The sequence below is a fragment of the Ochotona princeps genome, chromosome 29, assembly GCF_030435755.1.
Source record: "Ochotona princeps isolate mOchPri1 chromosome 29, mOchPri1.hap1, whole genome shotgun sequence".
In the NCBI taxonomy this organism is placed as follows: domain Eukaryota; kingdom Metazoa; phylum Chordata; class Mammalia; order Lagomorpha; family Ochotonidae; genus Ochotona; species Ochotona princeps.
The window spans coordinates 19,432,570-19,456,347 of NC_080860.1; the positions used below are offsets into that span (position 1 = coordinate 19,432,570).

The following is a 23,778-nucleotide window of genomic DNA, read 5'->3' on the forward strand; positions in this document are numbered from 1 at the left end:
CGATCTGCGCAGCGCACAGACAGACGGCATGCCGGGAGCTGCGAGCCTCCCTCGCAGGGGCCTGTGGGCCTGGCGCCGAGTCCCGCGGCCACCGACGGCCGTATGGCGCGGGAAATGCGTTCTAGAAGGTCACACGCAGCTGGCAGCCAAGGGAGAAAGCCAGGACCCACCGCCCTCGCCCGTCGTATCGGCGAGAGCTGGGCTGGTCGGAAAAGGGCGGACCGGCCAGACCGTGGCGCTGGTCGGAAGTACCGCACGCGTCGGCGCAGGGCCTGTCGGGACATGTAGTCCCGTCTGGGCGGAGGCCGCCGAGGGCCGTGCAGCTGCCGGTGGCTGAGCCGGCGGGGCCCGGGATGGCGGGCCCGGGCGGCTCCGGGGCCCCCATCGGAGCCGGGGCCCTGGCCGGTGGCGGCGCGCGGTCCAAGGTAGCCCCCAGCGTGGACTTTGACCACAGCTGCTCGGACAGTGTGGAGTACCTGACCCTTAATTTTGGGCCCTTCGAAACGGTGCATCGCTGGCGGCGCCTCCCGCCCTGTGACGAGTTCGTGGGTGCCCGGTACGGCGGGGGTTCGGGTCCAGGGGGCGGGTCCAGGGGCGAGGCCAGGGCGTGGGAAACTTGGAATGGAGGTGATGGCGCCCGGGCCGCTGTGTGGCGGAGTGGAGGACGGTGCTGCCCCAGAGAGCTGTGCCCTGTGCTAGAGCTGCTGATCTTAGGGGCTGGGGCCGGGGCCGGGGCTCCCCAGGTGCTGTCTGGGGGATGGATAGTCCCAGCATCGCTGCCTCCACCTGCTGCGTCGGACATTGCCTGCGTGCATGCGGAATCGTTTGGGAGGGGTGGGTTTAGGGCTCTCTGCCATCGGATGAATGTGGCAGTTCATGAATGGCACTGTTCCATGCCTTGGGTTGCCTCCCCGCCCGCCCCCCCCCCCCATGAACTCCAGCCTCACCAGCTATCCGCTCCCTCCCTTCCCACATTGCCGCTTTGCTTCTTTGCAGCCGGAGCAAACATACAGTGGTGGCTTACAAGGATGCCATCTACGTATTTGGTGGCGACAATGGGTGAGTGTGTGCGTTCCTCATCCCACCCCCAAGTCCTTCCAATTTTTACTTTATAAATAAATAATGATAATTGTTTTTTCCTTTTTGTTTGAGAGACAGGCAAGGAAAGCTCTCCCACCTGCTGGTTCTCCTGTCTCCTGCACCCCGGTCCTGCCCAAATTCCCACAGTAGAGTCAAGGCTGGGCCAAGTTGAAGCCAGGAGCCCAGAACTCAGTCCACTCTCCTCCCATGTGGGTGGCAGGGACTTAGGTACCAGAGCTGTCCCTGCGATCCCCCAAGCATCATCTTCACCACTGTATCCCACCCCTGCCTGTCTGCTGCCCCCATCTTTCTCTGCATTTTCAAGTGCCAGGGTCCCCACCTCTGAGTGCCAGGGTCTGTACCTCTGGGTGCCAGGGTCCCCTCCTCTGGGTGCCGGGGTCCCTACCTCTGAATGCCGGGGCCCCTCCTCTGGATGCTGGGGTCCCCACCTCTGAGTGCAGGGTCCCCACCTCTGGGTGCAGGGTCCCCACCTCTAAGTGCGGGGTCCCCACCTCTGGGTGCAGGGTCCCCACCTCTGAGTGCCAGGGTCCCCTCCTCTGGGTGCTAGGGTCCCCTCCTCTGAGTGCCAGGGTCCCCTCCTCTGGGTGCCAGGATCCCCTCCTCTGGGTGCCAGGGTCCCCTCCTCTGGATGCAAGGTCCTCTGGGCAGTGTAAGGTGTTCCTTGCTGCTCCCGTCTGCCCCCTCCCTGCACACAGCCACACTGGCTGCCCTGCTGCCTGAGGATTCCCCTGGACTTGCTCGCGGTGCACCTTTTGGGGACTCCCACTTCTTTCCTTCTCAGCCTCCCCCCTTAACCCCACTCCAGTGCACCTTGTGAGTCAGGCCTCCCCTGGTCATCCCAGAAGCAAACTGGCACACATACACACACACCACCCCTGCTGTCTCCCTTGGGTCACACCTGCATTCTGGTATCTGTGTGGCCCAGCACCCAGGCATCCCCCTGCAAGCTGTTGCCTGGAACCTGGGACAGAAGAGGCAGTGGTGTTCTACCCCCGCCCCGAGCAGTGGGTGGGAAATGGGGTGGGCTTGTAGCAGGCAGCTCTGCCTGTGGCAACTTGTAGCCAGAAGCAGAATCCTGTAGGCTGCATACAATGTGAAACATTTTGTAAGATAGAACAAGGACTCTGAATAACAGGGAAAAAAAAATAACGGGTGAAAGCCAGATGAGCCATGGTTCTCATAGAGAACTGTTCTTATTGTGCTGTCATGGGTAGACTGGAATCTTGTTTTCAGGAAAAGCTGGCCTGTTTGGGGACTGTCTGCTCCCTCTGAGTTGCCGTTTACCAGGCATTAGCAGGAGTGACTCCATGTTGATTTGCTGTAGCGTGGGAGAGCTCAGTCAGTCCCAGACTGTCCTCCCAGAATCCTGTTTAGCCTCAGAGATGGGTGGCAAGAGTTGGAGTGCAGACTGGTCTTTCGCCAGGTGTGGTTTTGTAAAAAACTGGCCGTGGTACAGAAGGACGGCTTTCTAGGAGGGCGCGCTGATTGACAAAGGGGGTGGGCTGGGGGTTAGTCCCAGCAACTTCAGTGCTGGGTGGCCTCAAGCTTTTTGTCCCCCAGGTGGCTGCTTCCTGTCCTGCAAAATGCAGGAATGGGAGGCAGTGCTACCTGGCATGAGGGGCAACTGGTTGTTCTTCCTGCTTCCCAAGGTCAGGACGCGGGAACTCCATCCGGATTTCCTACATGGGTAGCAGGACAGCCATCACTTGGGCCTACCCCAGCTGCCACCCCGAGGGTGTGTCTGCTCAGGAAGCTGGCCCGGAGGCAGGAGGTAGAGGTGGGATAGGAGATGGGATTGTTCCGGGAGACAGCTGCTGCCTCAGATGTAGCATTCTCTTAGATGCACTTGTTACTTTGGGTTTGCAGTATAAAGAAGTAGCAAGAAGAGGAAGGAGAAGGGCCTCCCCTGAGGTTGGGATCCTGCAGGCTAGGGTGAGATCCAAGCAATGACTCATGCCCATCTATCAGCCCCCTGAGAGTGGCCTCCAGAGGGAAACCAGGGTCATGCCCTCAGCTGTGTGGCTACCCCAGGTGCCACTTCAGCAGGGTGAGCTGATTCTTCGTGGGCACCACCCTTGTCCCTTGGCCATCAACTGGTCAGTTACCTGGTTCGGCCTGGGTGAGGGTGGGGTGCAGGGAGGGCCAACACAAACACCTTTGCCCCTGGGGCTATGCCCGGTGCCTGTCTCTGGCCCTGCAGTGTACACCCGGCCAATGCCACACTCTCTTTGGCTGTTTTTCAGGAAGACGATGCTCAACGACCTTCTGCGGTTCGACGTGAAGGACTGTTCCTGGTGCAGGTGGGTCTTCCCTCCTCCCCTCAGAGAGAGGCTTCCCTGGGCCCGGCCCCACTTCCTAGTGTGCCTCTTCCCTCCTCCCCTCAGAGAGAGGCTTCCCTGGGCCCGGCCCCACTTCCTAGTGTGCCTCTTCCCTCCTCCCCTCAGAGAGAGGCTTCCCTGGGCCCGGCCCCACTTCCTAGTGTGCCTCTTCCCTCCTCCCCTCAGAGAGAGGCTTCCCTGGGCCATGTGGTCTTGGGTTGGGCATCTGCTACCTCCACGTGTCCCCTGCAGCAGTGCAGCCCCTTGCCGGGAGCAGCCCGCACTCGAGGGGGATTCACCTTGCACCCCACAGCCTCAGCAAGTAGTGGCCAAGCAGGTGTGCCCGGGACCTTGTAGCCATAGAAGAGGTCCTTTGGCAAAAGCAGATTCACAAAATACCCAGCACATTTAAAAGAGTTCTTGTGATGGAGTGTGTGCACATGGCTGGGCCTTTACTGACACCTGCTACCTGTGTGCCCACCCCTAGGGCCTTCACCACAGGGACCCCACCAGCACCTCGCTACCACCACTCGGCCGTGGTCTACGGGAGCAGCATGTTTGTGTTTGGTAAGTTGCCTCCCACCACTGTCTGGGCCTACAGATGTTTCGCTGCCGCCAGCACTGGGGTCTCAGCCTCTTAGCACCTAGCCAGGGCTCTGCATTCTACCTCCCGTGCTCTGGAGGAGGGGAAGCTCCTGTCCCCTAACTGTCCTGGGCTCATGGGGTTGGGTTGGGCCCATCGGTGACTGGTCTGGGGCAGGGAACACAGTCCTGTTCCTCTGAGTGTCCACTGAGCCCAGCAGGCAGCAGGTGCATTTATAAAAGATAGTTATTTGAAAGTTACAGAGATGGAGGAAGGGGAGGACAGAGGGAGAGAGATGGTCCCTCCTCTGGTTTATCTCCAAAGAAGTGCAATGGCTGCGGCTGGTGGAACTCCTTCTGGGTCTCTCCTGTGGATGGAAGGGACCCGAGCACTTGGGCCATCTGCTGCTGCTTTGCTAGACACATTAGCAGGGAGCTAGATCAGAAGTGAAACAGCCAGGATTCAAACTGGTGCTCACGTGGGCTGCAGGTGGCAGCTTAACACACTATACCACAATGCTGGTCCCCAGCAGGTGCATTTTAAAAGGAACAAAATTGTGTTCCACTTCCCCGCCCCACACATACTCACATGCACACGCACACACACACACACACACACACACACACACGTACACACACACACACACACATACATACACACCCTGCCCAACGGGTGAAGACTTCAGCTCTGTCTCGGTGTGACCAAGTCTTACTCTCACCACCAGGGGGCTACACTGGGGACATTTATTCCAATTCGAACTTGAAGAATAAAAATGACCTCTTCGAGTACAAGTTTGCAACTGGCCAGTGGACAGAGTGGAAAATTGAAGGGCGGTGAGAGACTTGACCGAGGCTGTGGGATCCAGTGGGGTTTCTAGGGCGCTGTGGGCCGGGGATCCAGCCCCACCCCATGGTTTTCCAGATACCTAGAGGATCCTGGTATTTGGGCACCGACTCCCAACTCACAGCTGTCCACAAAATGCTCCCAGCTCCCTAGCTGCCCCTTGGTGCCGTGCTAGGGATGCCTGAATTCCTCTCTCAGCTGCCAGTTGCCCTGGCACAGCCTCTGTCCGGGTTTCCATTCCTCGTGCAGGCTGCCAGTTGCCAGGTCGGCCCACGGGGCCACAGTGTATAGTGACAAGCTGTGGATCTTTGCCGGCTATGACGGCAACGCCAGGTAAGGGGGTGACCCTGCAGTATGTGCCGTCTCCCTTGTCCTGGATAAGGAGCCAGCCTTGGTGCATGTGGGGGCTCCAGTTGGGGAGGTGGAACCCTTCTCAGGAGGGGGTTGTGGGCAGCTCCCCCGGCTGACCCCTTGGCTCCTTCGTTTGTTGGATGAGGGTACTCAGGCCCATGGGAGGAGGGAGGAGTTGGGGTGGGTAGGAGGCAGGGTCAGGCTCAGCCCCAGCCGTGGCTTCCGGCACATGCCACAGACACTTCTCCTCTTGGTTTAAAAAAACACAGCTTTGCTGTGTTCTTTTCATTACAAAAGTAACATGGGCTTGTTGCCTCAAGCTTGGATGTTACAGAAAGCCCTCCTGGGTGTGGCTCTCTAGCTGCCAGCCTCTGGGAGTAGGGGCGTGGGGCTTGGGGTGAGCTGATCAGGGCTGGGCCATGGTGCAGGAGGCTGCTCAGGGCCTCTCAGGCTGGGCCAAGGGAGGAGTCAGGGCGCAGCCCCCGAATACCCCACCTTAGGGCTGCACAGGCAGTCCCCTGTCCCATGCTCTGGGCACATCACCCTGACCGCCGTACCCGAAGGGCCACCGACCTCATGTCCTAACACAGGTTGAATGACATGTGGACCGTTGGCCTCCAGGACCGGGAGCTCACAGGCTGGGAGGAGGTGAGTGCCTAGGGTACAGGCAGGGGGTGGGGGCAGGGGTGCAGGGCACAAACTACTTCCTCCCTTTTGCCTCATATGTCTCCCACCCACCCCCAAGCGTCACTCCCTTCCTCCCTGGCAACCCGCCGCAGCTGCACCTGTGCCCTGCCCTGTGCAGCAACTTTGGAAACAGGCCTTGGGTGGGCAGAGCCATGGGTGACAGGGTAAAGTGTGATGTGGGCCGAAGCCACCCCCACTGGCACACAAGGAAGTCCCCTCCCTGTGCTATCCTGTGTCCTGCATGCTGACCTAACCCCTGGGGTGGTTTAGCCCCTAGCTATTGACAGCAGGGAGCGCCCAAGTGACCACACCGGCTACATGCAAGGGGGCTGAGCCTGGGCATGGGGGAAGGGGGGGCCTCTGCCCCTGACTGATTGTCCCGCCCCCTGCCAGGTGGCACAGAGCGGTGAGATCCCCCCTTCTTGCTGCAACTTCCCTGTGGCCGTGTGCCGAGACAAGATGTTCGTGTTCTCCGGGCAGAGCGGCGCCAAGATCACCAACAACCTCTTCCAGTTCGAGTTCAAGGATAAGACGTGAGTGCATTGAGGCAGGTGAATGTGCGCAGTACCCAGGTTTCCCTTTGCAAAGCACAGTGGCGCACCCCTTCTGAGCTCCCAGACACGTAGGCACCTACGGCAGGCCATCGGAGAGGGCTTGTCCGGGAACTGCCAATACCAAATGTTGCCGGCTCGCATCTCATGCATTCAGAGGGTGTCCAGACCTTATGGTGCCCTCAGTGGACAGGCAGCCTTGAACCCCTGTCTGTGGTGGTGGTACTGCTGCTGGCCTCTGGCCCAGGGAGCCAGAATAAGGAATACCCACTGTAGGTCCAGGGGACCTGGGTCTGCAAGGAAGCTGGGGGCACCCCAGAGGGCAGGATGGGTAGGAAGAAGGCCTGGGCATTGGAGGCAGAAGGGAGCGCCATGGGGGGGTTGTCACCGCCCAGCTGACTAAGCCACCATGGGGAAGGTGAGGTGCACAGTGGGATCAGCAGTGGGGTGTGGGTTTCAGCAGCCCCCCTCCCGGGATGGGAGCTGGGCCGTGGGGTTGTCTACACTTCCCACCCTGGCACTGCTGCCTGCTCCATGGATGGGCAGGGAAGGGGCTTCAGGTCTGACTCTCGTGTGGGCTGTGTGGAGCTGCGCAAACATAGTGCCAGAGCTGAGTGTGAGTGTTGCTGTAGCAGGGCCTTGTCTGGCTGCAGGGGAGTCCCAACTGTCTTCTCTCCCCCTCCCCCAGCACCTGTTAATGCTCGTGTGCTTGCCCCCAACCCAGATGGACACGGATCCCCACGGAGCACCTGCTCCGAGGCTCCCCGCCACCGCCCCAGCGGCGTTATGGGCATACCATGGTGGCCTTCGATCGCCACCTCTATGTGTTTGGAGGCGCAGCCGACAACACGCTGCCCAACGAGCTGCATTGCTATGATGTGGACTTTCAGACCTGGGAAGTCGTCCAGCCCAGTTCCGACAGCGAGGTGGGCACCGCCAAGGCTCAGGTGCAGGGAGAGCGACTGGGGGTGGGTTTTGGGGGGCAGGAGGGCTCCTGTCCTGGTGCCACCTTCCCCCCTGTCCCCCACAGCCTCAGGATGTCCCAGGGCTCCAGCCAGACACCAGGACTATGGCCAGGACACCCAGGGCCCTCAGCCCTAGATGTCTGCCCCCTGGATGCCCTCTCCTCTCCCGGGAGCCCCCCTCGGCCCTCTGGCTGCGTGCCTGTGCCCTGCAGCCAGTCTCTCCACCCTGTAACCCTCTGTACCTGCACGGTCCCCTGCCACCCAGGTCAGCGGGGCGGAAGTGCCGGAGCGGGCATCTGCTTCAGACGAGGCGCCCACCCCGACATCTGAGGAGCGAGGCGGCTTCAAGAAGTCCCGGGATGTGTTTGGGCTGGACTTCGGCACCACCTCAGCCAAGCAGCCTCTGCAACCAGCCTCTGAGGTGAGGACCCCTTGACCAGCCTACCCCTCCCCCACTCACAGACGGAGAGGCCAAGGCTCCAGGGAGCACCTGCTCAGGGTCACATGGCCAAGGTGGCCCTGGCCCCGTGCTTAGCTCCTGGGGGTCACGCCCCTTGATGGGTGCTGTGCTCTGAGACCCGCCCCATAGATGTGCCCCATGGCCCCCAGAGTACCCCTGTGCCTCGTTCCCCTGCTGACTTGCTCCCCTCCCCTAGCTCCCCAGCGGAAGGCTCTTCCACGCAGCCGCTGTCATCTCGGATGCCATGTACATCTTCGGGGGCACCGTGGACAACAACATCCGTAGCGGGGAGATGTACAGGTTCCAGGTGGGGCTGGGGGCCGGGTGGCAGTGGCAGAGTTACTGCACCGGCCAGGGTTCAGTGTGGGGTCTTGAAGCATACTCACAGGCCAGGGGCAGAGCCAGAGGCGAGTGTGGGCTCCCTGGGTCAGCCCCTTCCAGGCCTGGAGGAGCCGCTGGTCAGGGCTGGCCTGTGAGGACAGTGGGTGCAGAGACAAGCTCCTAGGGAGGTGAGGTGTGCTGGTGGTACCCTGCCATCCCGGTTGACCTGGGGCTCTCCTCCTTGGCAGTTCTCCTGTTACCCTAAGTGCACCCTGCACGAGGACTATGGGCGGCTGTGGGAAAGCCGCCAGTTCTGTGATGTGGAGTTCGTGCTGGGCGAGGTGGGTGCCCTGGCTGCTGTCACACACCCCCGTGTCCCTGCAGGGGTGGGGCAGGGCCTCCTGAGCCTTCAGCCCTGCCTCACTCTGTGCAGAAGGAAGAGTGCGTGCAGGGCCATGTGGTTATTGTCACAGCCCGCAGTCGCTGGCTCCGCAGGAAGATCGTGCAGGCACGCGAGCGGTTGGCCCAGGTGAGGCGCCCACCCTGACCTGGCCCTGCCTAGGGGAGCATCCCCGCTGGTCCGTGGGGTGTACCCTGTGAACAGAACCCTTCTCACCTACAGAAGCTGGAGGAGGAGGCAGTGGCCTCGACAGCCAGGGACACCCCTGGCCCAGCTGGGGCCGGGGCTGGGGCCCGGCCACCCCTGCTGCGCGTGGCCATCCGTGAGGCTGAGGCCCGGCCCTTCGAGGTGCTTATGCAGTTCCTTTACACGGACAAGATCAAATACCCACGGAAAGGTCTGTCCTGGCAGGGCGCAAGAGTGATGGGGTGGGGGAGGTGCTGTTGCCATGCAGGCAGCAGGGTGGCCGCTGTGCCATCTGAGGGCCCTCACTGGCCCCAACCCAGCCACCTGATTGGGTAGCCCTGGGTCCTGGCCCCCTGCCCTACCCTGCCCTCCTCCAAGGTCTAAGTGGCTCTTGGGTGCAGGCCACGTGGAGGATGTGCTGCTCATCATGGATGTGTACAAGCTGGCGCTGAGCTTCCAGCTGTGCCGCCTGGAGCAGCTGTGCCGGCAGTACATTGAGGCCTCGGTGGACCTGCAGAACGTGCTGGTGGTTTGTGAGAGCGCTGCTCGGCTGCAGCTGGGCCAACTCAAGGTGGGGCCCTAGGGTGCAAGGCCTTCCCAGGCCACACACTTTCCCATCCCTGGACCAGCTGAAAGTGGGGCCCTGTGGGAGGGTGGGCAGGGCCTGCCTAAGGCCACACCTTCCACCTCACACACTACCCTCTCCCTGGGGCCCTGGACCAGCTAAGGTAGGGCCCTGTGGGAGGATGGGCGGGCCTGTTCAGGCCACACCTCCCACTGCCAGGCCCTGGTCTGATGGCCCTGTTTGTCCCAGGAGCACTGCCTGAACTTCGTGGTGAAGGAGTCTCACTTCAACCAGGTGATAATGATGAAGGAGTTCGAACGCCTCTCATCCCCCCTCATTGTGGAGATTGTGCGGCGCAAGCAGCAGCCACCCCCACGTGCCCCCTCCGATCAGCCTGTGGACATTGGTAGGGAGGTGGGGGGTGCCAGGGGAGGGAGGTAATGGCGGTGTTATAGGGCACGAACTTGTGAACCACAGGGGGCAGTGCCTGGTAGGCCCCATGTGGATGGCATGGAGGAACTCCAGGGCTCTCCAGGCATAGGGGTGGGGGGAAGCAGGCAGCCAGGAGCCGGGACCTAAGCCCATTTGGGGATGCGGTAGACACTGGAACCCCTTTGTGGCTGGGATGCCAGTGCTGGCCCAGGGTCATGTGGTCAGTTGTACAGCTTCCCTCTTGGCACAGCGTGTGTGGGAGGGGGAGGGGTGAAGGGGAGGAGAGACGACCACCAAGAGGCCTCCAGTCCCAGGGAGGCAGTGAGCATGGGGTCCCGTGGACAGATACAAAGCTGTCCCCCAACTCTTGCCTGGGGTATGTGGGGGGTGAGGAGCACCTGCTTAGGGGCCTTTCTACATACCACCTCACCCTCCATCCCCCAGGCACCTCTCTCATCCAGGACATGAAGGCATACCTGGAGGGGGCGGGCGCAGAATTCTGCGACATCACGCTGTTGCTGGATGGGCACCCACGGCCAGCCCACAAAGCCATCCTGGCTGCCCGTTCCAGGTGGGGCCCGAGCCCCCAGGTGGGAGGGCACTGGGCCCCTGGCCAGCACAGTGGCCTCGCCCTGCTGAGGGTCTGCCCACTCACTGGTCTCACCCCACTTAGGGTTTGCCCCCTCCCCCACCCCTGTCAGCATGCTGGTCTCACTCCACTGAGGGTCCGCTCTGCACCTGCAGCTACTTCGAAGCCATGTTCCGGTCCTTCATGCCCGAGGATGGGCAGGTGAACATCTCCATTGGGGAGATGGTGCCCAGCCGGCAAGCCTTCGAGTCCATGCTGCGCTACATCTACTACGGCGAGGTCAACATGCCGCCCGAGGACTCGCTGCATCCTCCAGCCGCGACTCCGCCTGGGCCTGGGCCTGGGCCTGGGCTGGGGGCACCCACAGCAGCCAGGAGAGGTGGGGAGGTGCTGGCAGCCAGGAGAGGCAGGTGGACCCTCGAGCCTGCCAGATGCATGCCCTGTGCCGCAGGCAAGCAGATGGGCGAGGCGTGGTTTCCGGGGACCTCACTCCCGTGGGGCTCTGCACCCCTGCAGGAGCCACATGTGAACATCTCAGTGAGGGATAGTCAGCCTCTAGATGCACACGTGGCTCCCAGAAAGAGAATTTGGGTTTGGTGGTTCACATTAGACAGCCTGCCCCGTCTAGGCAGTGGGGTTCTAGCCACCTTCCATGTGGTTAGGACGGGTCCCTGTTCCTTCTGCATTTGGTGGGTGGCTCCTTAACCAATGCCCCCCAAAGCTACCTGTTTGCCGCCCCCTACTACTACGGCTTCTACAACAACCGGCTGCAGGCCTACTGCAAGCAGAACCTGGAGATGAATGTGACGGTGCAGAACGTGCTACAGGTAGCGCTCGGGGCCCGCTCCCCTCCCCCGAGGGCCCGGGGGGCCGGGCCTCAGCGTCACTGCTGCCCTTGTAGATCCTGGAGGCGGCCGATAAGACGCAGGCGCTGGACATGAAGCGGCACTGCTTGCACATCATCGTGCACCAGTTCACCAAGGTCAGCCTGCCTGAGCCTGGCACCTGTGGGCTCAGGAGCCAGCCCTGCACCCTGAGCAGGGGTCGAGCACCCCTCGAATCCATGCCTCTCTCATTCTTGTCTTCCCCCCCACAGGTCTCAAAGCTGCCCACGCTGAGGTCGCTGAGTCAGCAGCTGCTGTTGGACATCATCGACTCCCTGGCCTCTCACATCTCCGACAAGCAGTGCGCGGAGCTGGGGGCTGACATCTGATGGCCTGCGGCACCGCAGCCTGCACAGGGACTGGCCACTGCACCTGCTGGGCCAAGAGCCAGGGTTGCTGGGACCACCGAGAGGAGCCGAGAGGACACAGGGCCAGGCAGTCACACAGGGACACGGAGAAGCAGAGCCCTTCCCACCCACTCGGTACTTTCTCCCAGGTGGGAAGCCATGGGAGGCAGAGGAGACATGGTCTGGGCATTGTGGATGCAGACATTAGGGCCTGTGCTGGGGGGCAGAGGGCACCAGGCAGGACAGCATGGCCCCAGGGAGCCACCCTTTGAGACACCTGTGAGTGGGGCTGGTCATGGAGCTGGGGTTGGAGCCGGGGTGAGTTATGAGAGAAGGCGCTGAAGTCAGCTCCTGGCCCTTGGCACCGCAGGGTGGAGCTGGTCCCCAACTGCCAGGCAGAGCTACAGGAACCTCTGGGTGAGCATTAGGCCTGGGATGGGGAGAAGCTGGCAGACAGGCCCCTTGAAAATGTTCTGGCATAGAAAGGCCACCCTGACCCTAACCTACCTGGTTCCCCGCCCCCTCCAATATGGGTTCCATCTTGTCTGTTTTTCTCCCCTAATGCCATCTACAATTCACCATTCCCACCTGGGGCAGCCCTATCACACAGGTAGCTGAGGGGCTGCAGGAGGTGTCCAGGGTAGCCCCCGTCCCACAGCCAGAGATGGCCAGGCAGCTGCCCTGCAGTGGGGAGGACCCACTCTGCTTTGTCGGCCTGGTAGGCAGGAAGTGGAGCTTGCTGTGGGGGACTGATGCCTCTTTCCCCCTGCCCCAGCTGGGGGCCCTCAGTGAGCCACCTAGGTGGCTGTGAGGCCTGGGGAGGAGGCATCAGGCAACAGAAAGGAATTCCTCCAGTGGAGAACACCCCCTCTCCCCCAGAGCTGGACCACCTGCAGGGCCAGCGCTCCCCGCCCGCTGTCACTAGCCCTCCTTGACCGTGTCCCCTAGAGGGGACATGAATAAATGAAGTTACAAGCCTAGAGCTGAAACCAGCCAACTGTGGTGGGTTTCTGCGACCAGGAAGCCTTTGGGGGGGGGAACCCCTCTGTTCTGATGTGCCCCACCCCCAGCTGCAGGGAGCGTGGATGGTAACCCCAAGTAGTTGGCAACTGTCCTGCTGTCCTTGTCTGATGGTGAGGGCGACCAGGGGGGATGGGTAGTGCAAGCTAGTAAGTGTCTGGCTTTCTTGTACACAAGGAGGCGCTGTGGGACCCCCAACGCTACAGCAGGGGACTGGCTGCCTTCCGCCTTCCCTGCAGCATGGGGCTGTGGGTGGTGGGTGGGAGCTGGGGTCCTGGGGGGTCTGCGCTGCCAGCTGAGCGAGACAGCAGCACCTGCAGGAATGCACTTTATTGCAGCCTCCGTGCCCAGCCCCGGCTCAGGCCATGCTGCTGCTCAGCTGCATGGCGAAGTCCTGCACGTGCTCCTTCAGAGTCTGCCGGGCATCGGCCTGCGCCCGCTTCTCCCGTGCCCGTTCCTGCTGCAGCTTGGTCAGCCGCAGCCGCAGCCGCTGCTCCCGCCGCTTGCATGCCTGCAGCTGCCGCTGGGCCTTGTCCAGGGCGTCCAGGGCCGCCTCGGCCCGCCGCTTCCAGAGCAGCGCGCTGCCCACCTGGTAGCTGTGCTCGTTCTGGATGTAGGCTCCGGCAGGCGGCGGCAGGCGCAGCATGTAGGCCGATGGAGACACAGGCCGGGGTTCGAGTGCCGAGGGCTGGGGCTCTGGCGATGGCTGGGCGCTACAGCCCGCTTCTTCGGCTTGGGCACCCAGGGGGCCCAGGAGGTCAGAGAAGGGGCTGCTGAGGCCTGGCTCCAGCCTCCCGGCTGGGGATGCTGACAAAGTGGCAGGTGCTGAGGCCTCTTCCACAGGAAAGCAGGCGACGTCGGCAGGTGGGGGTGGACAGAATGGGGTCGTGGGCCCTCGGCCTTCAGAGCAGCTGTGGGCACAGAGAGAAACTGACAGGGCCTGGCAAGAACCCTGTCCAGCGAGGGGGCCCCCTCAGCCCAGCAGGGCACAGCCTCCGGTTCTGCCCCTGCAAGCAGCACCTACCGCTTCCTGCATCGCCGCAGCCTGCTGACGTCAGGGGGCCCGGCCGCGAAGCTGTGCCCCTTGGTCTTGGCCGTCCGGCGCAGCTTGGAGAAAGACTCAAATATGGTGGGCACGGCGCCCTCCTTCAGCCTGTGATAGCCGCTGTGGAGAGGGGGTGGGAGCAGCCCGGGTGAGCGCCAGGCCCAGGGCGGCAGGCGAGGTGGGGTGCACGCCTCTCGGGGTGCGGAACATTCCATCAGCAGGGTTAGCTAGCCCCGCTGCGCCCTCAAAGGACTCTGGTATCTGTGGACTTGCAGGGCGGACGGGGTGAGCTGAAGAGGGAAGGGGGCTTCTTTCCACCACCGGACAGAGCGGGAAGAGGGAGCGGCACCCCGGGGTCCACGCCGGCCAGGCCTCCCGCCCGCCGCGCGGGACGCACCTGATTCCCACCAGCTCAAAGCAGTTCTCCTCGAAGTGTTTGGAGCAGAAGTAGATGTACTCGGACGCGGGGTCCCACAGGCCCTGCCCGCTGGGGTCCAGCCGCTGGCAGTTGGCCAGCCACAGGCCTCGCCTCGGGTTGTCCTTCTTGGGGAGTCTGCGAAGCCACGGACCCCGTGAGCCCCGGGAGGACACGCCGGGCACGCCCCCTCCCGCCAGGACCGCGGGGAACCACACGGAGCCACACGGCGCACGCGCAGCCCGGGCGGACCGCAGCCGCGCACGCGCCCTGCCCGCCCCGAGCCCGGGCGCCACTACGCACGCGCGCTGACCTGTGGAAGGAGATGCCGCGGTTGCGCGTCTCGCGGGTGTCCCGGGTGCTGCAGCCGGCGGCCGAGCAGTGACGCGGCATCTGGGGCGCAGGGGGCAGCTGGGCGGCGGCCGGCCTCGCGCCCGCCCCGTCGGGCTCCCCCCGGACCCCGAGCGCCACCCGGCCCGCTCCCGTCCCGGCCGCTCCCAGCCCGGCCGCCCCAGGTCCACTCAGCGGCCACTCACGCTCTGGCCATTGCTGCGCCGCCAGAGTCTCGCGAGGCGACGAGCGGAAGTTGCGACGATAGAGATGCGGGAGCGAGCGGCGCCGGAAGAGGGCTGGGCGTCGGGCCGTCTCCCTGGTTACCGGCCGGCTGCCGCAGAGGGGAGCGCGCCAGGGTCCGCGGGGAGGCCGGTTCGAGTCCCGGCAGCTCCAATTCCCACCCGACACGCCGGCATGCGCCTGGGGAGGCAGTGGTGAGACGACAACCCGCGAAGGAGACCCAGAAGGTCCTTCCTGGCCTCGGGCTTCAGCCTGGCCCAACCCTGGCTCATGCGGCCATTTGGGGAGGGAACCACCGGGTGGAAATCCTCTCTGTAGCTCTGCCTCTCAAATAATATTAAAAACAACAAACAGATACACTTCTGAGTCCTTCATCCGACCATCCTCAAGTCTTCCTGGCTGCGGGGAAGGGCGGTTCCGCCACGCGGGGACAGGGGCTTTATGTCAAAGAGCACACCAGACACACGACGCCTGAATCCTGACGTTTTAATAGGTAAACCATCCCATGGTGGACGCAAGCCTCAGTACTCCTCCCCCTCCTCGGCCTCGGCCTCCACAGAATCCACGCCCACTTCCTCGTAATCCTTCTCCAGAGCCGCCAGGTCCTCCCGGGCCTCCGAGAACTCCCCTTCCTCCATGCCTTCGCCCACGTACCAGTGCACGAAGGCCCGCTTGGCGTACATGAGGTCGAACTTGTGGTCCAGGCGGGCCCAGGCCTCGGCGATGGCCGTGGTGTTGCTCAGCATGCACACGGCCCGCTGCACCTTGGCCAGGTCACCGCCGGGCACCACGGTGGGGGGCTGGTAGTTAATGCCCACCTGCCAGACAAAGCAGAGAGAACAACGTGAGGCTCTAACCAGGCCACAGAGCCAAGCCCAAGTATGTGCCGTCCCAGGACGGCCAGGACAGACGGCAGAAGGGCTGCAGAGTGCAGCGAGGGGCCCTCAGGTCCCATCACCAGAGAAGGGGGCACACATGCTGTGCTCAACGCTACGACCATCCACTCACGCACACAGAGAGAAATGAGCAGGTGGCCACTTCCATCCCTCAGAATCACAAAGATTTCCCACGGATTCACACACTCTAGCACAGGATGTGGGATGGCTTTCTAGTCACAGCACGTGTAGAAATGGACAGATTTAAACTGAGACACATGATCTGGTGCAGTGGATTGCTGGCTAAAGCCCTCACTTTGCACACGCCAGGATCCCACAGGGGCGCCAGTTCTAATTCCAGCTGCCACACTTCCCTCCCAGCTCCCTGCTTGTGGCCTGGGAAAGCAGTTGAGGACTGGCCAAAGCTTTGGGACCCTGCACCTGCGTGGCAGACCTGGAAGAAGCACCGGGCTCCTGGCTTTGGATCAGCTCAGTTCTGGCCGTTGTGGCCACTTGGGGAGCAAATCATTGGACAGAAGATCTTCTTTGTTTCTCCTCCTCTCTGTCTATCTGACTTTCTAATATAAATAAATAAATCTTAAAAAAATAAAAACTTCCACACACATGACAGGAGGTTCTGACAACCCAACAAATGGAACCTGCGTTTCTCACAGTAACACTATTACCCAGAAAGTGACTAAACAAAATTCCTCAGCTAACAGTCTATGCTGTTTAAAGTCCGACCACAAACATTGTGAGTGAGGGTCAGAAAGTATGAGGGACAGACATCACACAATCGCTCTGAATTCACGAAGGTATGACCCAAGCCTGGCCATGACGCACAACGCCAGTGTCCCCCGGGGCAGGGGCATAGGGGAAGGGCATAGGGGAAGCTCTCTTCCCAACCTGCCGCCCACTGATCGGGATGACCGCTCACTGTCTCCCAGGCCTACCTTAAAGCCAGTCGGGCACCAGTCCACAAACTGGATGGTGCGCTTGGTCTTGATGGTGGCGATGGCCGCATTGACATCTTTGGGGACCACGTCACCCCGGTACAACATGCAGCAGGCCATGTACTTGCCGTGGCGAGGGTCACACTTGACCATCTGATTGGCCGGCTCAAAGCAGGCGTTGGTGATCTCGGCCACGGACAGCTGCTCGTGGTAGGCCTTCTCTGCCGAGATGACCGGGGCATAAGTGGCCAGAGGGAAGTGGATGCGGGGGTAGGGCACCAGGTTGGTCTGGAACTCCGTCAGGTCCACGTTCAGGGCCCCGTCGAAGCGCAGGGAGGCCGTGATGGACGACACGATCTGCCCGATCAGCCGGTTGAGGTTGGTGTACGTGGGACGCTCAATGTCCAGGTTGCGCCTGCAGATGTCATAGATGGCCTCGTTGTCCACCATGAAGGCGCAGTCCGAGTGCTCCAGGGTCGTGTGGGTGGTCAGGATGGAGTTGTAGGGCTCCACCACGGCCGTGGAGACCTGGGGCGCCGGGTAGATGGCAAACTCCAGCTTGGACTTCTTGCCATAGTCCACAGACAGCCGCTCCATGAGCAGAGATGCGAAGCCGGAGCCAGTGCCGCCCCCAAAGCTGTGGAAGATGAGGAAGCCTTGCAGGCCCGTGCACAGGTCCGCCTGTGGGAAAGCAGACAGTGTGAGCCACGCCCAACCTGGCGCTGGTCCTGCCACGTCCCGTGGCCCCTACCACTTGATGCAGACTCAGGCGGCCACATGGCAGCTAAGAAAAGCACATGATGAGGACCCACGGGCGCAGTGCAACATGCAGCTTAGGGTGAGACCTCTGCAGACTTGGGCCTGCTCCTGGTCCTACCCCTCCCAGGCTAAGGCTGCACAGGGTGGGGGGGGGCACCCCCTTACCAGCTTGCGGATGCGATCCAGGACCAGGTCGACAATCTCCTTGCCGATGGTGTAATGGCCCCTGGCGTAGTTGTTGGCCGCATCCTCCTTCCCGGTGATCAGCTGCTCTGGGTGGAAGAGCTGCCTGTACGTGCCTGTGCGCACTTCATCTGCAGAGAGACCCGGGCATGTGAGGCCCCCGACACGGATGCCTCCCGCACCAAGGCACCCTGAGGCTCCACGAGGCACCTGTTGCTGTCACCAGGGGGCAAGTGTCCTTTGGGCAATGTCTTCACCTACAAACCACACACCACACCACACCCCCAGGCTGTGGATCTCGGCAGGTGAGTCACTCACCGACCAGCACCAGCACCCTCATCCTGGGGAGGACACTGATGTACCTCTCACCCCCTCACACGGGCACCCATTTCTTCTTTCCTTCCTCCACTTACATCAAGGGGATCATTTCAACTCCCTCAGCAACTGGGCAGTGCCAGGGCCACTCCTAGGCTGACAGGTGACCCTGCCATCTCCTGAGACACTCAGCTCTCCCCTCAGCTCTCCTTGTCCACCGCTGCTGGCTTGGAGCAACCGAGTGAATGCTCCACCCTCATCTCCTTCTGTGGAAGATGTGGCTCAAGACCCTCGTGTGCAACGTTCAACCACAGAACCAGCTCACACAGGCTGCACAGAGGCCGCCTGACCACGGCCCCAGCAGCCCCAGGCAAATCTCTTGCTGCCATGGTAGGGCTGTATCACCAGGAAGCTGAGTCGCACACGCACACACATGCACATGTGTACCTGCTGGTTTCTCACTTAACCAGCACATGAACTTGTACTTCAGTACTCTGCTGTGGAGTAGGGGGCCACACTGGGAGCTCCCACCCTCCCGTGCCCCAGCACTTACCCACCACGGTGGGCTCTAGGTCCACAAACACTGCTCTGGGCACGTGTTTGCCCGCCCCCGTCTCACTGAAGAACGTGTTGAATGAGTCATCGCCACCCCCGATGGTTTTGTCACTTGGCATCTGCCCATCGGGCTGAATTCCATGTTCGAGGCAGTACAGTTCCCAGCAGGCATTGCCGATCTGGACCCCTGCCTGCCCCACGTGGATAGAGATACACTCGCGCTGGGAACCAGAACAGAAACGGAGAACTCATTCATGGTCAAGGCAAGGTGCCACTGCATGGTGTATAACACCTCTTAATGTCTGGATTTCTAATGATCCCCCTATTTTGGTCCTACAGGCACAATGATATACTATGGACAGGAATATCATAAGTTTAACAAGTTTTCAAATGGTATTTTTTTAACATTTATTTTTATTTTTATTACAAAGTCAGATATACTGAGAGGAGGAGAGATAGAGAGGAAGTGGAGCCACTGGGATTAGAACCAGCGGCCATATGGGATCAAGGCGAGGACCTTAGCCACTAGGCCACGCTGCCGAGCCCTCAAATGGTATTTTTAAGATGGAGAGAGAATTTACTCCATTCTTCTGTTCACTTAACAGACGCTTACAGCAGTTGGGCAGGGCCAGTGCTGGGAGCTAAGGGTTCAAGCTAGGTGTCCCCTGGGTGTGGCAGGAGCCCAGGTGCTAGGGCCATCACTGTGGCCTCCTAGTACCTACACTAGCCAGAGCTGGATCAGGAGCTGCAGCTGGCACCCAACTCAGGGTTCTGAGCCTGCAGGCCCCACACCACCTGAAGCTGACCTAACATCCAGGCAGTCAACAATAACGTTAAATAATTAAAAAAAACCAAAAAACAAAAAACAAAAACCAAGCAGTTATGCTCATGCCTCACATACTAGAATCACTACCTTAAGTAACAGCTTAAAAGTCACACAAATTCAATGAAATTATAGTTTTTGATCACCACCAGACAAGAAGCGGTACAGGCAGCGACTCTCCAGGGCAGGCACGCAGGGTAAACCGCGTGGTGATCACCCAGGCAGATGGGCCTGGGTGGGGGCAGCGTGTGTTGGGAGTGAGTGTTTCCAGGCTGCAGCAGAAGGAACAAAACTAAACAAAGCCAGATTTGGGGCTGTGGGTGGACCAAGATGGCCAGGTTCAAGAGTGAACAGGAAGGAACCGGGACGGGGGACACAGCGGGGCCAACTTGGCAACAGGGAACACACAGGAGCTCAGCCATGCTTGCCCCGGCCGAGGTGGCCCCAGTCCTCACCGGGCACTCAATGGAGCCCTGGGCAGTAAGGCCGAAGGAAACCCTGAGCTGCCAGCTGCTCTAAAGCCCCATGCAAGCGAGCCACAGAAGGATTCCACTGTATCCCGAAAAAGAGGGGGAAAACACTAAAATTTTACAAAGCATACTGAAATCAGCTGGGCCCCATCATATAACATTCATGACGTCACAGCCTTCCATGAATCTGACACCAGGTAGGTTTTTTGGCTTGTTTTATATACTTGTCACTTATTTGAAAGGCAGGGTTACAGAAACAGAGGGAGGAAGAGACACAAAGAGAGACAGATCCTCCATCTGCTACAAAGGTTAGAGCTGAGCAGCTCCAAAGTCAGGAGCTTCTTCCAAGGCTCCCACATGGGCCATCCTCCATGGTTTTCCCAGGCACATTATCAGGGAGCTGGACTTCAAGTGGAGCCTTGCCCACGTGGGACGCCATCACTGTAGGCAACAGCTTTACCTGCTATACCACAATGCTGGCACCAGATGGCACAGAGAGCTAAGACTCTGCCTAAGAGCAAGGGCATCCCATATGTGTAGTGGTTCAAGCCTGGCTGCTCCACTTCCGATACAGCTGCCTGCTGATGGCCTGGGAAAGCAGCAGAGGAATAAGCCACTGCCTTGGGACCCTGCACCCATGTGGGAGACCCGCAAGAAGCTCCAGGCTCCTGGCTTTTGTTTATATATATTTTAAAAAGATTTATTGTTTTTAAATTGCAAAGTCAGATATATAGAGAGGAGGAGAGACAAAGAGGAAGATCTTCTGTCCGATGATTCGCTCCCTAAGTAACCGCAAGGGCCGGAGCTGAGCTAATGAGAAGCCAGGAGCTAGGAACTTCCTCTAGGTTTCCCACAAGGGTGCAGGGTCCCAAGGTTTTGGGACGTCCTCTGACCATTTGGGGAGTGAACCAGTGGACAGTAGATCTTTCTCTCTGTCTCTCCTCCTTTCTACATTTGTGACTTTCCATAAAAATAAGTATATTGCAAAAAATCTTCAGAAAGTAATGATTTTTTAAAAAGATGAATTTAATTTTATTTGAAAGAATTACATAGAAAAGATATCATCCACTGGTTGACTCCCTAAATGGTCGCCTCAGCCAGAGCTGGGCAGATCTGAAGTTGAGAGCCAAGAGCTTTTTCAGGTCTCCTATGTGGGTGCAGGGACCCATCCTCCACCGCCGCATTATCAGGGAACTGAATCCAGAGTGGAAGCTAGTGGAGCAGGCAGCATCCGAACCAGTGCCCAAATGGGATTCCAGTGCCACAGGCTAAGGCCTGTGCTGGCCCAAAAGTAACCAATTTCATAATGAGGTTTTGGGGTTTGAGGTCCCATTGTTTCAACTTTCTGCAAGATAACACTACACAGCTGGGGAAAACAAGAGGCTGGGGGGGGACCCACGGAGGGAGACTCAGGGAGGGAGACCCCCAGGGAGAAGCCACACAGGGAGGGGAAAAACCAAGAATGTATATTGTGAGCTACCTTTAGGGGCAGGAAGGGTGTGTTGTGGACTAACTATTCCCAAATCGGCTGAGTGTGCTTTTATAATACACACATCCCACCTAGCAGAAGAATGGTTTTTTGGTTGTTGGTTTCTGTTTTTTTTCCAGCATACCCTCTTTTTGCCGAGCCCCCCTGAAACAATTCCCATTTTTCAAAGTGCCCATGCACTGACAACAACAGCATCGGAAAGATGAGGGGTTTGGTTTCTTTTTTGTTTGGTTTTATGTGCAATATGTGGCGTGGGTTTCTGCGGTGTGCAGCCTAGGGGCTGAAGGCAGTGGGCCCACACACCCCAAGTACACAGGCCTGCAGAGGGGAGCCCCCAGGCAGCACCGCTACCCACCTGTGCACCCACTACCTCACTGCTGTTCAGGGCCCACTCTGCACTGCCGACGTCTGTCACCCCCTCACCTGCGTCTCGTCCGCTACCCCCACACCTGTGTCTCTCTGGTCCGTCACCCCCTCACCTGGGTCCCCCTCGTTTGTCGTCCCCTCACTGAGTCCCCCTCATCACCTCACTGGGTCCCCTCGGCCGTCACCCCTTAACTGGGTCCCCCTCTCCGTCACCCCCTCACTGGGTCCCCTCGGCCGTCACCCCCCTCCGTGGCCTGCTCACCATGATGCTCGCCGCTGGCCGCTCACCGCCTTCCCACCTTCGCTCCCTGCCAACGCCACAAGCCCCACTGCCCACCCTACGCTCCCGCAGTGTGCTGCGTCCTCATTGGCTCGCTGCTTGCTCAGTGACCATTGGCTCCCACAGCTTAGGGGGGTGGGTCGTATAGGCCCGACTCTCCATCATGATTGGTCATCTTCCCTGCCCGGCAAAAATCATCAGTCTGATTGGTTGTCGGTTTTAGGCGGGAAGTTGGTGGCGGCCGGTGGGAAGAGGCGGGGCTGCTGTGAGACGCGGTGGCTGGAAGCGAGTCAGGCTTTGCTGGGTGCGTGGAAGCCGGACCCGGATACAAGTGGCTGTTGAGGGGGGTGCAGTATGTATGGCACAGAATGACTGAGTCGGGGAGGGTCGGAAGGCTGGAGACTCGGCGGCCTCACCGTCACCACACCTTGGGGAAAAATAGAGTCCTCAAGGTCCTACAACAGTCACCCCAGTTCCCGCTGGGGGTCTTTTGTCCTAGGGGGAGCTGCAAAACACCTCAGTCTCAGCCGCTGCTGGGGGGCGAGGGGAAATGAAACCTACGGGAGGCAGATGAAGAGCAGGTGTTTGGTACATGGGTTTAAAAAGCAGCTCGGGGGCCCAGCGGCTTGGCCTAGTGGCTAAAGTCCTCGCCTTGAAAGCCCAGGGATCCCATATGGGTGCCGATTCTAATCTGGCTGTAATAAAATGAATAAATCTTAAAAAAAAAAAAAAAAAAAGCAGCTCGGACCTCTGCGCCTCCCACGCAGCACCCAAAATTGATTCTCACCTCCTACTCCGGTCCGGCTTCCTGCAGATGTACACCCTGGGAGGCAGCAATGATGGCTCAGGTGCTTCTTTCCTGCCACCCACGTTGGGAGACCCAGGTTCCAGCCCTGGTGGCTTGCAGGTTATAGAGTAAACCGAAGGATGAATCTTCCCATCTAAGTAAGTTAATAAATATTCTTATTTTTAAAAAGATTTATTTATTTTCATTGGAAAAGCAGATACAGAGAGGAGAAACACAGAGGAAGATCTTCCGTCCAATGGTTCACTCCACAAGGGGCCGTAGTGGCTGGAGCTGAGCAAATCTGAAGCCAGGAGCTTCTTCCGGGTCTCCCACACGGGCGCAGGGTCCCAAGGCTTTGGGCCGTGCTTGACTGCTTTCCCAGGCCACGAACAGGCTGCCAGTATTAAACCAGTGCCCATAACAAAATAGATAAAATTGAAAAAATGAACCGGCGCCCATATGGTATTCTGGTAAATGTAAGGTGAGGACTTTAGTCGCTAGGCTACTGCACCAGGCGCTCTTCTGCTGCTTTTTCCAGGGGCATTATCAGGGAGCTGGACTGGAAATGGAACAGACAGTATGTGACTTGGTGCCCATATAGAATGCTGTCATTAAAGGCAATGGCGTAATTCACTGTGCCACAGTGCCAGCCCGTTTGAGCTGCTTCATAAAATCCAATTTGAGGGGCTAGCATCATGAGGTGTCAAACTAAGTCTCCGCCTGAAATGCTGGCATCCAATACAGGTGCCAGGTCAGGTCCTAGCTACTCCACTTTTGATTCAGCTCCCTCTTTATGGCCTGGGAAAGGAGCAGAAGATGGTCCAAAGCCTTGGGATCCCGTATCTGTAGGAGACCCGGAAAAAGTTCCTAGCTCCTGGCTCCTGGCTTCAGATCAGCTCAGCTCTGGCTGTTGTGGTCACCTGGGGAAAGAACAGTGGATGGAAGATCTTTGTTCCTCCTACTTGTGCTCTGGGACACTAGCAGAGGATGGCCCAAAGCTTGGAACTCTGTACCCACGTGGGACCCAGGGGAAGTGCCTAGTTCCTGGAATTAGACTGGGTAGCTCCAACATTACAGCCACTTGGGGAGTGGACCAACAGATGGATTCTCTCTCTCTATCTCTCTACAACTCTGCCTTCGAAGTAACAATCAGATAAATCTTTTCAAAGTATTTTTTGATTGTTTTTTTAAAGATTTATTTATTTTATTACAAAGTCAGATATGCAGAGAGGAGGAGAGACAGAGAGGAAGATCTTCCGTCCGATGATTCACTCCTCAAGTGAGCCT

The 23,778-nt window shown here is 59.6% G+C and overlaps 3 protein-coding genes across 3 annotated transcripts; 1 reads left to right on the top strand and 2 right to left on the bottom strand.

The window, feature by feature from the left end:
- Positions 1–14: 14 nt before the first annotated feature.
- Positions 15–12,383, top strand: LZTR1 (leucine zipper like post translational regulator 1). The gene is made up of 21 exons (XM_004592051.2): positions 15–556; positions 997–1,059; positions 3,345–3,401; positions 3,907–3,986; positions 4,727–4,835; positions 5,095–5,178; positions 5,787–5,844; positions 6,277–6,416; positions 7,159–7,360; positions 7,665–7,820; positions 8,056–8,166; positions 8,429–8,521; positions 8,614–8,709; positions 8,803–8,977; positions 9,168–9,337; positions 9,581–9,737; positions 10,208–10,334; positions 10,508–10,657; positions 11,074–11,179; positions 11,254–11,334; positions 11,449–12,383. The coding sequence occupies exons 1-21, from the start codon at positions 354–356 to the stop codon at positions 11,563–11,565; spliced, it is 2,535 nt and encodes an 844-aa protein (XP_004592108.2). The 5' UTR covers positions 15–353; the 3' UTR covers positions 11,566–12,383.
- A 535-nt stretch (positions 12,384–12,918) lies between these two features.
- Positions 12,919–14,637, bottom strand: THAP7 (THAP domain containing 7). Its single transcript, XM_058656612.1, has 4 exons — positions 14,377–14,637; positions 14,046–14,201; positions 13,628–13,768; positions 12,919–13,514 (listed from the first exon to the last, which is right to left on the bottom strand). The coding sequence occupies exons 1-4, from the start codon at positions 14,454–14,456 to the stop codon at positions 12,962–12,964; spliced, it is 930 nt and encodes a 309-aa protein (XP_058512595.1). The 5' UTR covers positions 14,457–14,637; the 3' UTR covers positions 12,919–12,961.
- A 518-nt stretch (positions 14,638–15,155) lies between these two features.
- On the bottom strand, positions 15,156–21,823 carry LOC131478241 (tubulin alpha-3 chain). Its single transcript, XM_058656611.1, has 5 exons — positions 21,687–21,823; positions 18,275–18,497; positions 17,389–17,537; positions 16,465–17,145; positions 15,156–15,454 (listed from the first exon to the last, which is right to left on the bottom strand). Exons 1-5 carry the CDS (start codon positions 21,687–21,689, stop codon positions 15,158–15,160), a joined length of 1,353 nt encoding a protein of 450 aa, XP_058512594.1. The 5' UTR covers positions 21,690–21,823; the 3' UTR covers positions 15,156–15,157.
- Positions 21,824–23,778: the final 1,955 nt, after the last annotated feature.